This window comes from Pituophis catenifer, unplaced genomic scaffold, assembly GCF_029215685.1.
Source record: "Pituophis catenifer annectens isolate HBS135680 unplaced genomic scaffold, rPitCat1.0.hap2 SCAF_2, whole genome shotgun sequence".
In the NCBI taxonomy this organism is placed as follows: domain Eukaryota; kingdom Metazoa; phylum Chordata; class Lepidosauria; order Squamata; family Colubridae; genus Pituophis; species Pituophis catenifer.
Window position 1 is genome coordinate 29,014,043 of NW_027256882.1, and position 17,162 is coordinate 29,031,204.

The 17,162-nt window shown below is 41.3% G+C and overlaps 1 protein-coding gene across 1 annotated transcript; it reads right to left on the bottom strand.

The window, feature by feature from the left end:
* Positions 1-11,550: 11,550 nt before the first annotated feature.
* LOC139311985 (zinc finger protein 84-like) lies at positions 11,551-15,301 on the bottom strand. Its single transcript, XM_070936502.1, has 2 exons — positions 15,242-15,301; positions 11,551-14,844 (listed from the first exon to the last, which is right to left on the bottom strand). The coding sequence occupies exon 2, from the start codon at positions 14,173-14,175 to the stop codon at positions 12,811-12,813; it is 1,365 nt and encodes a 454-aa protein (XP_070792603.1). The 5' UTR covers positions 14,176-14,844; positions 15,242-15,301; the 3' UTR covers positions 11,551-12,810.
* Between the last annotated feature and the right edge of the window lie 1,861 nt (positions 15,302-17,162).

The following is a 17,162-nucleotide window of genomic DNA, read 5'->3' on the forward strand; positions in this document are numbered from 1 at the left end:
ACTGAAACTTCTCCCACAGTCAGGACATTGTACAGGTTTTTCTCCTTTATGAGTCCTTTGGTGTATCACCAAATTGGAATTATAACTGAAAGTTTCCCAACAATCAGGACATTCAAAGCATTTCTCTCCTATGTGAGTCTTCTGGTTTAATCCTAGGCTGGAATTGTGCCTTTCCCATAATCAGGACATTCAAAGGGCTTCTCTTCCGAGTGAGTTCTCTGGTGTCTCATGAGATGGAAAGTTGTAATGAACCTTTCCCCACAATCTAGACATTCATATAGTTTCTTTGTGGAGTCAATCTACTGACACATCAGACTGAAATTGTGATTGAAACTTTTTCCACAATCAGGACATTCAAAGGGTTTCACTGTTGTGTGAGTCCTCGGGTGCTTCACAAGGATGGAATTCTCACTGAAACATTTCCCGCAGAAAGGACGTTCAAATCGTTATATTCCTGTGTGTGCGTCCTTTAGCGTCTCATGACCTGGGAATTTCTAATGAAACTTTCACAGAATCTCCACAGTCATGTGTTTTCTCCCTCCTGTGAGTTATCTGATGTAGCAACATGTTGCCATGCTCACTAAAGCATAGTTTTTCCCACAATCAGGTAATTTGTATGGCTTTTCTCCTTTCTGGCTCCTCTTGTGCATAATCAGCTGTTATTTGCAATCAGTGCTTTTTCCACAATAGGCAAATCTATGAAGCTTTTCCACAGCTGATATTCTTGAGGAGGTAAAAAAATATGGGCAATGCCTTGTTTAGCGGTGCTATCATTCAAGCCATTTTCTTCTTCACAGGGAGAAGCCTGTATTCCTATCTGTTCTGCGTGACTTTACTATTGACAGTTTCCTCCCCACTGACTTCCAGATATTTCCCTCTTTTGCTGAATGATAATCTCTCTTCACTTTTCATGTAATGTATCCTTCAGTTCTGCATAATCTGCTTATTCTTTTTTGATTTTCTCTCTTTTGTCTAACAGCTGCTGGAGGAGGAGCAGAATTGTATGGTTTTCTGAAGGAAAAGGAAAATATTTTGATTTCTGGCTTGATTTCCTTCCCTTTTCAACTTTGGTTGTTATTTACAGTTGTCCAGAGTGCTCTTATTGCCATCCTGTTTGCCTGTAAGATTCAAAGAAAAGTGTAACTTTGTTTTTAAAATGGTTAGATGTGAAAAATGAAAAAAGTATACATTACAATGAAAAACAAACATGCCCCAACACTAGAATAATCACTTACATTATTGATGATTCATATAACACATGGAGTACTACTGAGATCCATGTTCAAATATCCATTCAATCAAATTCAGTTATTTAGTGGAGTCAATCATAAATTCTTATCAATGCAAAGAGTTATCATCAAATATATCTTGAAGTGCTGGGGATAGGTTATATAATTGCAGATATATGCATAGAGAGAAATACAGATACACCCACCTACACATGTATACAGGGAGAAAATCTATGTCTTTCAAGCCTGACGAAATGAAATGATGCCAAAAGTCTCTGCAAGATTTGAAGCACCACTTTTGCTCATGGAAGTCCTCAGCTGCAAATAAGAGCAGAAAATACTTTCTACAACCCCTTTGGTGACATCCTTGTTCAAGTAGTCCTCACTTAACCTACCACAACTGGAACTGACATCTGCGTCACTAAGCAGCTCAATCATTAAGTATGTTGTCACATGACAGGGCCAACCTACATCTGTTCCTCTGTAGTTGTTAAGCAAATTACTGTGGGTTGTTAAAGACAATTTCATATGACCGTGACTTGCAATTTCCTGCCAGTGTATCCACTGGTTTTGCTGGTCAGAAGCTAGCTGGGAAGATCACAAATGGGGATCATGAGTGTGGGATGCTGCCGTAGTAAAAATAAAAAGGAGAAAGTTAAAGATTACATTGGGATTAACAATGGAAAAAATAGAAAGGGTGGAAAGAGACAAAGAGGGAAGAAAGGGTCGAACAGAAAGAATACAAAAAAATTAAATGATTGCACTGGGATTAACAGTGGGAAAACAAGAAAGAGGGAAAAGGGATTGAAAACTATGGGAAATTCAGGGCAAAATAGGAGAGTTCAGGATTCTAAAGCACAAAAGAAAAGAAAGGGGAAGAAAAAGAAAAAAAGGGAGAAAGAAATGAAGAGATATATGTTGTAAACATTTAGAATTGAAATATGAATTGAAATAAGATTTGTTAGAAAAAGATGAGATTGGGATATTAATTAAGTAATAAAAAAAGAAAAGGAGAAAGAAATGATTTGTTAGAAAAAGATGAGATTGGGATATTAAGTAATATAAAATAATGGAAAATTATATGAATATATGAATGAATTGAAATAGGTTTTGGAATATGAATAAGAAAATAAACGAGATTTTAAATTGTACTGTTGGAACTAATAGCTGGAATATTTTTAATTGCATATTTGGAATCTAAAAAAGAAAAAAAGTTGAAATGATATTGTATTATGAACTAATTAGGTTGTAATGAAAGTAGAAATGATTAAGATGTTGTTTGAAGAGGTACAAATATTATTATATAAAGAGAAAAGATTGTTATATTATTAACTGATTTTTATTAAGACGATGGATTGTCTCATTTGGAATAATATTTAAAGAAATGTATGATATAAAAAAATTGGTTTATTATTTTTATAAGAAATGAATGATTGTAATACTACATAATTAATTTGACTTTTATTAAGAGGCTGGATTCTATTATATTGAAATAATTGATAAATGAAAATATTAGTGATTATATCAAGGGAATATAAGGAAAAATTAGGAATTACATTATGTAAAATTGAAGGGGTTTAAAATAGAGATGAAGGGAAAAATTGAATGGTTAAGATTAGAGATTAGGATGAGGTTTCTATCAGGTTCGCCTGATACGCCAGTTGCATCCCTTTCTGGATCGGGACTCCTTATGCACGGTCACTCATGCCCTTGTAACTTCCCGCCTGGACTACTGTAATGCTCTCTACATGGGGCTCCCCTTGAGGAGCACCCGGAGGCTCCAGCTGGTTCAGAGTGGAGCCGCACGGGTGGCTATGGGAGCGACATGGCGTTCCCATGTGACACCTCTCCTGCGCGAGCTGCACTGGCTCCCGGTGGTCTTCCGGGTGCGCTTCAAGGTTTTGGTCACCACCTTTAGAGTGCTCCATGGCTTAGGATCTGGGTATTTACGGGACCGCCTTCTGCCACCAGTCGCCTCTCACTGGCCAGTACGCTCACATAGAGAGGGGCTCCTCAGGGTGCCGTCGGCCAAACAATGTTGACTGGCGGCCCCCAGGGGGAGAGCCTTCTCTGTGGGGGCACCTGCTATCTGGAATGAGCTCCCCCCGGAGATACGGAGGATCCCGGATTTATGCACCTTCCGTCGGGCCCTCAAGACCTATTTATTTCAACAGGTTGGCCTGGCCTAACTTCCCTTAACTGAAATATTTAAAATTAGTTTTAAAACATTGGGGATGTTTTAAATTGTTCTGGGCCAAATTATTTAATGGGTTTTACATTGTCTTTTAAATTTTGTATTTTGTGTGTTTTATCTCTCTGGCTGTTCACCGCCCTGAGTCCTTCGGGAGTAGGGCGGTATATAAATCTAATAAAATGAAATGAAATGAAAATTAAGGGTAATATTGGTCTTTAAAAAAAGGTAGAGAGAATAAATACTATGGCAAAAAGGGAATATATAAATTGTGTTGAAGTGACTAAAAATTGTTTAAATTTGTGAAACGGCCAACACTCTGTTCAGAAAAAATATATTGTATGTTTGTCTGTCTGTGTAAAAAATTTTTAAAAAACTTTTACAAAATAAATAAATAAATGTGCAACTATTGGCAGAACACAAATTGCTGCAACTCCTTTTCCTAAACCTTCAAAACCAGTCACTGCTGACATGCGGTCATAGAACAACTGCTAGAAGTACCACAAATTTTGTGGACCAGGTGCACATCTGCTTCTACTGTGCCATAGTAACTTTGAAGGCTCAGGGAAGAAGTGGTAAGTGAGGACTACCTGTGCAACCAAAGATGCCAAAAGGTCCTCAATAGCTATTTCTTAGGAAGTTCTGGATTAAGCACAATTGAACCTGGTTAATACATGGATGGTGGGACAGGAAATACCATACTTATTGGCAAGACATGGAAGAAAAAAAATGTGTAAATTTTATTCATCTGCCTTTTTCAATACACGTGTGGATTACAAACTATATCAAGAGGGCAACATCAAGTTGTAATGGGAGACTTTAACTGTCCTGATATAAACTGGGAGACAAACTCTACAGCAAGTAGGAGATTGAACAGATTCCTAAACAACTTAGCTGACAACTTTTTTCATCCAAAAGGTAGAGGAGGGAACTAGAGGAAAAACTATACTCGACTTAATTCTTACTAATAGAGAAGCGATAGAAGGAGCTGAAGTTGCCGGAACCTTGGGTGAGTGACCACATCTTAATGGAATTCAATATAATACAAACAGAAGCAATAGAATATAATCCAACCAGTGTCTTAAACTTTAGAAGAGCTGATTTTCACAAATTCAGAGCCTAACCAATATTTATTGGATAAAAATTCTAAAGGAAAAAACAACGCAAGGAGCATGGGAAACACTGGAAAATATGATCATAAAAGCCCAGTCCAACACAATATCACTAAAAAGGAAAAACAAGAAATCCAAGAAGAAACTGGCATGGTTGCATAAGGATCTCTCTGATAAACTGAAAGACAAAAAGGATAAGTATAAAAAATGGAAAGAGGGACACATAACTAACACAGAATACCAGCATATAGCCCGAATCTGCAAAGATGAAATGAAGCTCATGCTGAGAATGAACTAACACTTGCAACAAATGTCAAAAATAATTTTAAAGCACGTATAAAACAAGAAAAAAGTCAAGGAAACAATCAGTCCATTAATGGGAGACGATGGCAAGGAAGTGACGGGCAGTAGAGACACAGCAGAGCTACTTAATTCATTATCTGCATCTAACTTCAGGCAAAAAGAAAAAATAGCCAAACTACCAAAAACAGAACTGTAAAAGGCAGACTAGGAATACAAATTAAAACAGGCAAGAAAATGATAGGAAAACATCTGTCCATTCTGGACAAGTTCTAACCACCAGGACTACATTGATTACATCCCAGAGTTCTGAAGGAGCCGGCAGATGTGATCAAAGAATCATTGAACCATAGATTTCAAAGTTCTTCACACACCAAGGAACTACCGGTGGACCGGAAAAGAGCTGATGTAGTTAGGGGGGGAAAAGATGCATCTTATACTCCGAAAAATATGGTAGTTCCCATCTTCAAAAAAGGATCATAAAACTACAGGCCAATTAGCCTGTCATCACTACCTGGGAAGATCCTGGAAAAGATAATGAAACAATAATGAAGCAAACACCTAGAAGCAAGCAAATACTGTATATAACCAGAAGTCAACATGGGTTTGTCAAAAACAGATCATTCCAAACAAATGTTATTTCATTCTTACCCAAAGTGACTAAATTAGTGGACCAATGAAATACGTAGTATAATTGGATTTCAGTAATGCAGTTGACAAAGTAGATCATAGCCGCCTTCTTGGTAAATTAGAAAAATGTGGGATAGGTACATCCATCCACACAGATGGATTCGTAACTGGCTGACAAACCATCCTCAAAGTGTATTCCTTAATGGGACTATATCTGTATGGAGGGAAGTAAGCAGTGGGTACCCCAAGGTCCTGTTTTAGTACTCTTTAATATCTTCGTAAATGCCTTAGATGAGGGAATCGAACGGGAACGCATCAAATTTGCAAATGACACCAAGATAGCAGGAATAGCCAATACCTCAGAAGATAGGCTCAAGATAGAGAATCTCGATAGATTTGAACACTGGGCCCTACCTAACAAAATGAAATTCGATGGATGAAAAAAAATAAGGTTTTACACTTACGCAGGAAAAACCAAATGTACTGTTACAGAACAGGTAGAACCTGACTCAAGCAGGAACAGAACAGAACAGAATAGAACAGAGTAGAATTTTTTATTGGCCAAATGAGATTGGACACACAAGGAATTTGTCTAGGTGCATATGCTCTCAGTGTATATAAAAGAAAAGATACGTTCATCAAGAATCAGAGGGACCTTTAAGTCATACTGGGCAATCATTTAGATATGAGCCAGCAATGTATTGCAGCAGCAAAAAAAAAGCTAATTCAATACTAGGCTGCATTAACAGAGAGAGAGAAACATGGTCATGTGAAGTACTAGTGCCACTTTATAAAGAGTAAGACCACACTTAGAAAATTGCATACAGGTTTGGTACCGTATCATAAAAAAGATGTTGAAACTCTGGAAAGAATGCAGAAAAGAGCAACAAAGATGATTAGGGGGCTGGAGCGCAAGCATAGGAAGAAAAGTTGCAGGAATTGGGAATGTCTAGTTTAGTGAAAGGAAGGACTAGGGGAGACATGATAGTCTTCCAATACTTGAGGACTTGCCACAAAGAAGAAGGGGTCAACCTATTCTCCAAAGCCCCTGAAGGCAGGACTAGAAACTGGATGGAAACTAAGCAAGGAGAGAAGCAACCTAGAACTAAGGAGAAACTTCTGACGCTGAGAACAGTTAACCAGGGGAAGGATTTGCCTTCAGAAGTTGTGGGAGACCCATCACTGGTGGCTTTTAAACAGAGACAGGACAGCCATTTGTCTGAAATGATACTGGGTCTCCTGCTTGATCAGGAGGTTGGAATAGAAGACCTGCAAGGTCCCTTCCAGCCCTGTTACAAACCCTCCAGGGACGGAGCAGCCACAACCTCTGGAGGGAAGCCATTCCCAAAGAACCAACCTCCACTTGAAAGAGGCTTTTTCAAGCTTCCCACCAGCAGAAATTGCAGCCACCAGTTTCCCAGCCTGCAGCACCAGTGGGCTTCCATTTGGGGAGGGAAGGAACCTGCAGCAGCAGCAGCTGAGAGGCTTCAGCCCAGTTGCTTCTCCGCTTCCAGCCCAAGTTGCTCCCGGACTCTCCTCCCACCTGCAGCCCTCCACTCACCTGCCAGCTGCTGCTCCGACCATGGAAACAGCACAAAAGCCGCTCTGCACACCAACTTCCTCCCATCAGTCATCCGGAAGAGGAAGTTCGGCTGTCCCAAAGATGCTTTTTCAAAAGGAAACTCGACTGCCTTCTACTCTTCCCTCGCCTTCCAACCTCTCTAGCAATAAAGTACTCTATGGTTTTAACTCCTTTAAGGTCAACCACAGATGATATCCGCTTTCTAGGCACAGGTGTTGCCTGTTTGACCACCATCTCCTACCAGGAGGCAGAAAAACATGCTTCTCCAGCCTCTGTCTAAGGCCTTTGCAACATGTTTCCACTAATTAAATGCTATCAAGTCGTTTTTGTCTTCTGAGCCTAGTGAAATGTGATGCTGCTTATCTTACAAAGATTAGCTATGTGTTCAGCGGTAAAAGTTCATGAAGGTTTTATAGAATTACACAATCAGCTTTCTTAGGGGTGGCTCTCAGTGGAGATCAAAACCTCTCTAATACCCCAAAATCTGATTTCCTGTAGCTCCCAGGATTTTGGACACTGCAGGGGAGCCAGCTTCACTCCTGCTGGCCAGGGCTGCGTCCAAGAGCATCAACCACCAAGCTTCATTTCTGAAGGAGGAAATGTTATATCTCCTAAATGCCATGTATAAATTCTGTAAATTTGCTTGCACTGAAGTCTCCATTAGGTCACAGAAAAAATATGCAGCAGGGCCTAGAAAATGGAGCCTAAGTTAGAGGGCCTGATTGCCTATATATGGTAGAAGAAATGTTTCCCCCCAAAAAGTTGTTTAAAAAAAGGACAAAAATAGAATAGCCCATCAAACCACATGGCTAAGTGATCACCAGGCTAATCTTTTTAGAAAGGTATGGTCAACTTTTTTTAAAAAAAGCATTTAAAGTATTTTTTCGGCTGAACAGGTTGTAGAAAAAGTGCTTTTAAAAGTAAAAAAAAAAGCCTCTGATATCGCGCAGCTCAGGTGGGCATGGGGGGTGTGCACAGATTTTTGCTACCGGTTCTTCGAACCACCCACCGCCATCGCTACCGGATCAGGCGATCCAGTCCGAACCGGGAGCATTTCACCCCTGGTTTGGTGCCTTCAAGTCAGTCAAGCGGTTTCCCCCTTTCTTTCTTAGGCCTAGACCTGATAGGACTGCCCAAAGCTGCACAGATGGCTTCACACTTTAGGCGGACTGCAACTGAGTATTTCCCAGTCTCTAACCTGTAGCTTTCACCACTACACCAACCTGGATCATCTTCTTCCCCACAAATCTACCCATTGAGCTCTTCCTGCTGCTTCAACAGCACATTCAACGCTACAACTTTCAAAATTCAGTTTACTCTGTAACCGGCTCGTCCTTACTCTCCAGATAACAGATCTTTTTCATCTTTCGATCTGAGTTAGTTTCATACTTTTCTTCTGAGAAAACGGAGGGTTCCTCTGATTGGACAGTGGCTTCTGCCTGGCCCTGTGACTAGCTCCTCTGGTGTTTGTTTCGGGCTGCCTTTTAATTTGCTCAATTTTGTTAGATATATAGTGTTAGTAAGTTTGGGAGGGGTGCCTAATTTATCTTCTTATTGTAGAGGGTTGTTGTATTTTTTTTATATTCTGCTATTCCCCTCATGCTAGTTTTAATGTGTCTTAGAGAAACGCAACGTTCAGTTTCATCCTTCTGCATCCTGAATGTCTTCCAGATTTTGAGGCCAGAATTTCTTAGCCAGCATATCCTTTGCACAAACTATCTGTGAATCATAAGCAGAGTTTCTGAGTGGTCCCAGTAAGCTGCTGAAGCTTCTAAAAAAATTACATGGTAAAAAAATATGCACAGGGATTGTAGCTTGAGAAGTAAAAGCATTGTGGTTTTGAGTGCAGGGTTCTTAGGTTCATAAACTCCTCTTGCTATGATTTTGTAGTCTTGGAGGTGCCGGCTTGTTACCCCGGTGGTAGCAGCGCCAAGATGCTGACAAATTTGTTGCAACTGTCTTGGTGTTGGAGCTTTGAAAAAGAAATTATATGATGGAAAATGTTGCTTTTCTAAAAAAAAATGCATTAAATAGCTTTTAAGAATGAAAAAACAGATATTGTCTGCATTGCTGTGAAAGAGGTTTTTTTGGTTGGATATTCTGTAGTAAAAAAAAGCTACCAGTTGGTCTGAACTGGTATATCAGACGATCAGCTGTGCCGCGTGATATATATTCGCTAGAAAGCAGGAAATCTTGCTTTCTAGCGAATCTGTACTGCGTGACACAGCTGTTACCCCCCTCCATGTTGTACTTACCGTCAAATGGCTTGTTTCTCTGTGCAAATGATGCATTTGATGTGCGTGTGCATTTTGCGTCTGTGGGCACACATCATGCATCTTGCAGACACCGTGCATGTGCAAGCAGGCGAACCGCTAGTGACCCATGGAGGATTTCACCCCTGTAATTGATCTTACCCTATTATCTATTGCCAATCATTGATTGTCGCCCAGTCGCCATCTATAACCCAGCAGGTTCCAGTGGGGCTGTTCCACAGGCCATCCAAACCGCATTACCAAGAGACCAGTGGTATAGTGAAAATCGCTCTGTCCTTACACTTAGGGATGGCTTTGTTTGGAAGGGGTCAAAGCTGTATGTTCCCCCAGATGTGCAGTTAAAGGTACTCCAGTGCTGTCATGACGATCGACTTGCTGGACACTTTGGGTATTTAAAGACATTGCACCTCATCAATCGCCAGTTCTGGTGGCCCTCTATGAAAAAAGATGTAGCGGAATATGTACGGAGCTGTGTGGTGTGCGCTACCATGAAAACCCCACCAGGCAAACCATTAGGCTTATTGCAAACAATAGCAGACCCCACACATCCCTGGGAACAGATAGCCATGGACTTTATCGTGGAGCTACCAGAGAGTCAAGGAAATACAGTCATCTGGACTGTGATAGACATGTTCTCTAAACAAGCCCATTTTATACCCTGTCCTGGTCTCCCTTCTGCCAGGTGGTTAGCTAAGTTGTTTATAGTTCATGTCTATCACCTCCACGGGGTACCCCAGAAAATAATATCAGACAGAGGGGTGCTGTTTACCGCCAGATTTGGGCAGGAATTCCTGACAAGAATTGGTTCATCGCAGGGTTTCAGTTCAGCGTTCCATCCTGCTACCAATAGGGCAGCCGAAAGAGCCAATGCCATGGTGGAACGTTACCTGAGATGCTATATCAAACATCAGCAAATGGACTGGGCAGACCTACTGCCATATGCTGAAGTAGCATATAATAATGCTGTACATAGCAGTACAGGGTTTACTCCATTCCATTTCAGTGTCGGGAAGAGAGTTCATGCCGATACCAGAGTGCCCTAGTATAGATCCAGCCAATATAGGAGTCAAAGAATGGTCAGACCGAATGAGGAACGTATGGGGAAGTGTCAAGAAAGCCCTAAACCACATGGCTACAGGTTACAAAAAGCCGGGGGACAAAAAGAGCCCCACCCACGTTCAGGGTGGGTCAACCAGTGTACCTTTCTACCAAGTATCCGAAACTACCCATATCCCTGCAAGAAACTAGGCCCTAGGTTTATAGGGTCCTTCCCAATAATACGAGTCATTAATCCGGTAAGCGTGCAACTCCGTCTTCCCCGATTACTAGGGAAAACCCATCCGGTATTCCATTGTAGCCTACTCTGACCAGTCGATATAACTCCCCTGAGGGGCCCCAGGATTGCCCCTTCACCTCCTACCATGGTAGGAAGGGAACAACACTATGAGGTAGAGGACATACTAGATACCTGCTGGCACAGAAAGAAACTCCAGTATTTGATAATGTTGAAAGGGTATCTGCTGTCAGAGGCATCCTGGGTCCCGATGGAGGACGTCAAGGCCCCGAGACTGACCACTAGATTCCACAGGAAGAATCCAGACAAACTCAGGGCCCCTGACCCGTGCTACCACTCACTGTAATCTTTATATTCCAGGCGTGGTCCTCATGGTAGGGGTCCACATGTCATCCCCGGCGCAGCCAGCACTGCCACAGCCCACCGAGCTAACCTTGATCCTACTGTCTCCAGGAGGCCGCCAGCCACTGCTACAGCCTACTCTCATTTCTCAAGGGATGTCGTCATAAGGCAGCCAGCAGCCTTCTCCGCGGTTGAATTGCAAGCATCTCCGAGCGATGGGAGGCTCCCAGAGGGAAGGAGTAAGCCTAGCAGCCCTGGACATGCTTGCCTAAACTGGGAGCTGAAACTGCTGGCAAGACTGAGGCTGAAAGAGCTGAAAGTGCTGGCAGGACTGGGGCTGATTAGGGCTGATTGTGGCTTACTGACATTCCCTGCAGTAGGAAGTAGGTAGGAATGAGGTGGGTATGACCAGTGTGTGGGTGGCTAGCCCTTGGATTAGGAGGGTGGGTAGAAGATTGGGGCTGCTTTAATGCCCTGCTTAGGCACAAGACTTTATAAGGTGGTGGGGAGCACAGAGCAATAACTCCAACAATATTTCCTTTCATTATTTATGGATGTCAGTCTGTACCAATAAAGCATCTTCTAACCATCATCATCAAGATTTGCAGTCTTTTATTTCGGAACCTGACAGCCATTCAGTTATGAAATTTATTTGTTGACTTGGGTCAATCGTGAGTTCATAGAATTCCATATACATACCCGTTTCCCTGAAAATAAGACCTAATTTTATTTTCTTTTGGGGCTCAAAATGAGCACCACTTCTTAGTTTTGGAGGATTTCTTAGCCGCTTACTTTAGGACCATCGCAGCCAGGGCAAGCACACCCCGACACTTGTTGCACAGCCATCTGACGTCTTCTGCGGCCGCGAGTGGCCATATACTACATAGCTTGTTGTGCAGCCCATGCAAGCTGCCGTTTGGGGCAGGATGTAGTGTGGCGTGTTGCACCATTACCACAGTTCACAGCAGGGATGAATCCAGGGTCCACTGAAAATGGTGGCTACTTCCAGGACAAAATCATGAGGCCCAAGGATGCATGTCCTTCCCTCTGTCCCCACCATGAGGTTCAGAGATATTCAAAAGGTAAGAAAGAGGAGGGTGTGAGGTTGGGTGGGGTGGAAGTCAGGTGTAAGGGGACGCTGGGAGGGAGTGAAGGGCCCAGGGGACACAAGGATTAGGATACAGAGTACAAGGATGTCTTGGAGGGAGAGGGGGCCTAGAGATGCCTATGGCACGCAAGCCTGGCCATGCACTAGATCTCCAAGAGTTTTCCCCAGCTCTGAGTAGACAATGTTCAGCATAGCGACTCACATATTTGATTAATGGCTGCCTCAGGGAGAGCAGAGGCATTTGGGTAGTTAAGGAAAGCAATTTCACTTAACAGCCATTGCAACATGCACCCATAATTCAAGGTCCATAATAGTCATATCTTGAGGACTACTTTTATGCCGACTGCGGAATTCTGGGGCTCAGAATCTGGGTGGAAACCAAGGTAGAAGATTGAAACTACACATGTGGGAATTCCATAATCAAAATACAAAAGCTCCACCCAAAAATCCTTTTTGAGGAATTCAACTACTTCTGGAAAAGGAAATATCCAGAAGCTTCTGCTAATAACCAGAAACTAGTTAACCATTTCCCATTTTCCTTTTCTCTCCACCTACGAATTTAATCCTGAAAAATGTTTGAGCAAAATGAATCAGGCCAAAATTCAAACAATCAATTTCTCATCTAAACTTTCAATGGGAGATCACAAATGAAATTCCAGCATTCTCTAAACTCATCTACTATTCCTCATATAGATTACCTTGTGTGCAATAAGGGATGATTTATGCTTGAAGTAATGTCTACAGACTAGTCATTTCAAAGATTTCTTCATGGTGTGAGTCCTCTGGTGTCTCACAAGACTGGAATTATAACAAAAACGTTTCCTACAGATAGGACATACAAAGGCTTTATCTTCTGTGTGAGTCTTCTGGTGTGTCACCAGCGTGTAATTGCGACTGAAACATCTCCCACAATCAGGACATTCATAGGGTTTCTCTCCTGTGTGACTCCTCTGGTGTCTCAGAAGATTGTAATTATCACAATAGCTTTTCCCACAGAGAGGGCATTCAAAAGGTTTCTCTTCTGTGTGAGTCCACTGGTGTAATAGCATCTGGATATTCTGACTGTAACGTTTCCCACAGATAGGACATTCAAAGGGTTTCTCTCCTGTGTGAGTCCTCTGGTGTGTCACCAGATTGGAATTATTACTAAAGCTTTTCCCACAGATAGGACATTCAAAGGGTTTCTCTCCTGTGTGAGTTCTCTGGTGTGCTACCAGGTGGGAATTTTGACTGTAACGTTTCCCACAGTCAGGACATTCAAAGGGTTTCTCTCCTGTGTGAGTCCTCTGGTGTCTCAGAAGTTTGTAATTATCACAATAGCTTTTCCCACAGAGAGGGCATTCAAAAGGTTTCTCTCCTGTGTGAGTCCACTGGTGTAATAGCATCTGGATATTCTGACTGTAACGTTTCCCACAGATAGGACATTCAAAGGGTTTCTCTCCTGTGTGAGTCCTCTGGTGTGTCACCAGATTGGAATTATTACTAAAGCTTTTCCCACAGATAGGACATTCAAAGGGTTTCTCTCCTGTGTGAGTTCTCTGGTGTGCTACCAGGTGAGAATTTTGACTGTAACGTTTCCCACAGTCAGGACATTCAAAGGGTTTCTCTCCTGTGTGAGTCCTCTGGTGTGTCACCAGATTGGAATTATTACTAAAGCTTTTCCCACAGATAGGACATTCAAAGGGTTTCTCTCCTGTGTGAGTCCTCTGGTGTATTACCAGGTGAGATTTCTGACTGTAACGTTTCCCACAGTCAAGACATTCAAAGGGTTTCTCTCCTGTGTGAGTCCTCTGGTGTGTCACCAGACTGGAATTATCACTAAAGCTTTTCCCACAGTCTGGACATTCAAAGGGTTTCTCTCCTGTGTGAGTCCTCTGGTGAATCACCAGGTGAGAATTCTGACTGTAACGTTTCCCACAATCAGGACATTCAAAGGGTTTCTCTCCTGTGTGAGTCCTCTGGTGTGTCAGCAGATTGGAATTACTACTAAAGCTTTTCCCACAGTCAGGACATTCAAAGGGTTTCTCTTCTGTGTGCGTGATCCTGTGTCTCAGGAGGTTGGAATTTCTAATGAAACCTTTCCCACAATCTTGACACTCATAAGGTTTCTCCATGGAGTAAGGCAGGAATTATGACTGAAACTTCTCCCACAATCCGGCCATTGAACGGGTTTTTCTCCTTTATGATTCCTCTGGTCTATCACCAAGTTGGAATTATAACTGAAAAGTTTTCCAACAATCAGAATATTCAAAGCATTTCTCTCCTATGTGAATCTTCTGGTTTAATCCTAGGCAGGAATTGTGACTTTCCCATAATCAGGACATTTGCAATTTGTGCTTTTCCCACAATAGGCAAATCTATGGAGCTTTTCTACAGCCAGTATTCTTGAGGAGGTAAACAAATATGGACAATGCCTTGTTTAGTGGTGCTATCATTCAAGCCGTTTTCTTCTTCACAGGGAGAAGCCTGTATTCCTGTCTGTTCTATGTGACTTTACTATTGACAGTTTCCTCCTCACGGACTTCCAGATATTTCCCTCTTTTTCTGAATGATAAATAATCTCTCTTCACTTTTCATGTAATGTATCCTTCAATTCTGCATAATCTGCTTATTCTTTTTTGATTTTCTCTCTTTTGTCTAACAGCTGCTGGAGGAAGAGCATCATTGTATGATTTTCTGAAGGAAACGGAACATATTTTGATTTCTGGCTTGATTTTCTTCCCTTTTTAATTTTGCTTGTTATTTACAGTTGTCCAGAGTGCTCTTATTGCCATCCTCTTTGTCTGTAAGATTCAAAGAAAAGTGTAACTTTGTTTATAAAATGATTAGAGATGATGTGAGAAAAGAAAAAAGTATATATTACGATGAAAAAACAAACATGCCCCAATACTAAAATAATCACTTACATTATTGATGATTCATATGACACATGGAGTACTATTGAGATCCATGTTCAAATATCCATTCAATCAGATTCAGTTATTTAGTTGGGTCAATCATAAATTCTTAGCAATGCAAAGTATTATCATCAAATATATCTTGAAGTGTTGGGGATAGGTTATATCATTGCAGATATATGCATAGAGAGAAATAAAGATACACCCACCTACACATGTATACAGGGAGAAAATCTATGTCTTTCAAGCCTGACAAAATGTCCCAATTTGGTTACAGTCAAACCTTTGGAGCTAAATTTAGAGATGTGGGGGCTTTAGCTGATGAAATGATGCCGAAAGCCTCTGCAAGCTTTGAAGCACCACTTTTGCTCATGGAAGTCCTCAGCTGCAAATAAGAGCAGAAAATACTGTCTACAACCCCTCTGGTGAAATTCCAATTCAAGTAGTCTTCACTTAACCTACCACAATTGGAACTGAGCATCACTAATCATTAAGCATGATGTCACATGACAGTGCCAACTTACATCTGTTTCTCTGTAGTTGTTAAGCAAATTACTGTGGGTTGTTAAAGGCAATTTCATATGACCATGACTTGCAAATTCCTGCCAGTATATCCACTGATTTTGCTGGTCAGAATCTATCTGGGAAGGCTCCAAATTGGGATCGTGAGTGTGGGATGCTGCAGCCATCATGAATGTGAAACTATTGACAGAACCCGAATTGCTGTGATTTCTTTTCCTGCACCTTCAAAATCACAGTCACTGCTGACGTGCGGTCACTGAACAACTGCTAGGATTACCACAAATTTTGTGGACTAGGTGCACGTCTGCTTCTACTGTGCCATAGTAACTTGAAGTCTCAGGGAAGAAGTGGTAAGTGAGGACTACCTGTGCAACCAAATATGTCAAAAGATCCTCAATAGCTATTTCTTAGAAGTGCTGGATTAAGCACAATTGAACCTGGTTAATACATGGATGGTGGGACAGGAAATACCATACTTATTGGCAAGACATGGAAGTAAAAAAAACTTGTAAATTTTATTCATCTGTCATTTTCAATACACATGTAGATTACAAACTATATCAAGAGGGCAACATCAAGTTCTAACAGGAGACTTTTACTGTCGTGATATAAACTGGGAGACAAACTCTACAGCAAGTAGGTGACTGAACAGATTCCTAACCAACTTAGGTAACAACTTTGCCATCCAAAAGGTAGAGGAGGGAACTAGAGAAAAAACTATACTCGACTTAATTCTTACTAATAGAGAAGTGATAGAAGGAGTTGAAGTTGTCGGAACCTTGGGTGAGTGACCACGTCTTAATGGAATTCAGTATAATGCAAATACAAGTAATAGAATATAATCCAACAAGTGTCTTAAACTTCAGAAGAGCTAATTTTAACAAATTCGGAGCCTAAGCAAAATTTCTTGCATAAAAATCCTGAAGGAGAAAACAACGCAAGGAGCATGGGAAACACTGGAAAATATGATCATAAAAGCCCAGTCCAACACAATATCACTAAAAAGGGAAAACAAGAAATCCAAGAACCAGCATGGTTGCAGAAAGATCTCTCTGATAAACTGAAAGACAAAAAGGATAAGTATAAAAAATTGAAAGAGAGACATAAACTAAGGCAGAATACCAGCATATAGCCCGAATCTGCAAAGATGAAATGAAGCTCATGCTGAGAATGAACTAACACTTGCAACAAATGTCAAAAATAATTTAAAAGCATGTATAAAACAAGAAAAAAGGCAAGGAAACAATCAGTCCATTAATGGGAGACAATGGCAAGGAAGTGACGGGCAGTAGAGACACAGCAGAGCTACTTAATTCATTATCTGCATCTATCTTCAGGCAAAAAGAAAAAATAGCCAAACCTACCAAAAACAGAACTGTAAAAGGCAGACTAGGAATACAAATTAAAACAGGCAAGAAAATGATAGGAAAACATCTGTCCATTCTGGACAAGTTCTAACCACCAGGACTACATTGATTACATCCCAGAGTTCTGAAGGAGCCAGCAGAGGTGATCTAAGAATCATTGAACCATAGATTTCAAAGATCTTCACACACCAAGGAACTACCGGTGGACTGGAAAAGAGCTGATGTAGTTAGGGGGGGAAAAGGTGCATCTTATACTCCGAAAAATATGGTAGTTCCCATCTTCAAAAAAGGATCATAAAACTACAGGCCAATTAG

What these genes read in the sequence shown, in the direction of transcription:
- LOC139311985 (XM_070936502.1), bottom strand. Translation starts at nt 14,175, where the DNA reads ATGGAGAAACCTTATGAGTGTCAAGATTGTGGGAAAGGTTTCATTAGA.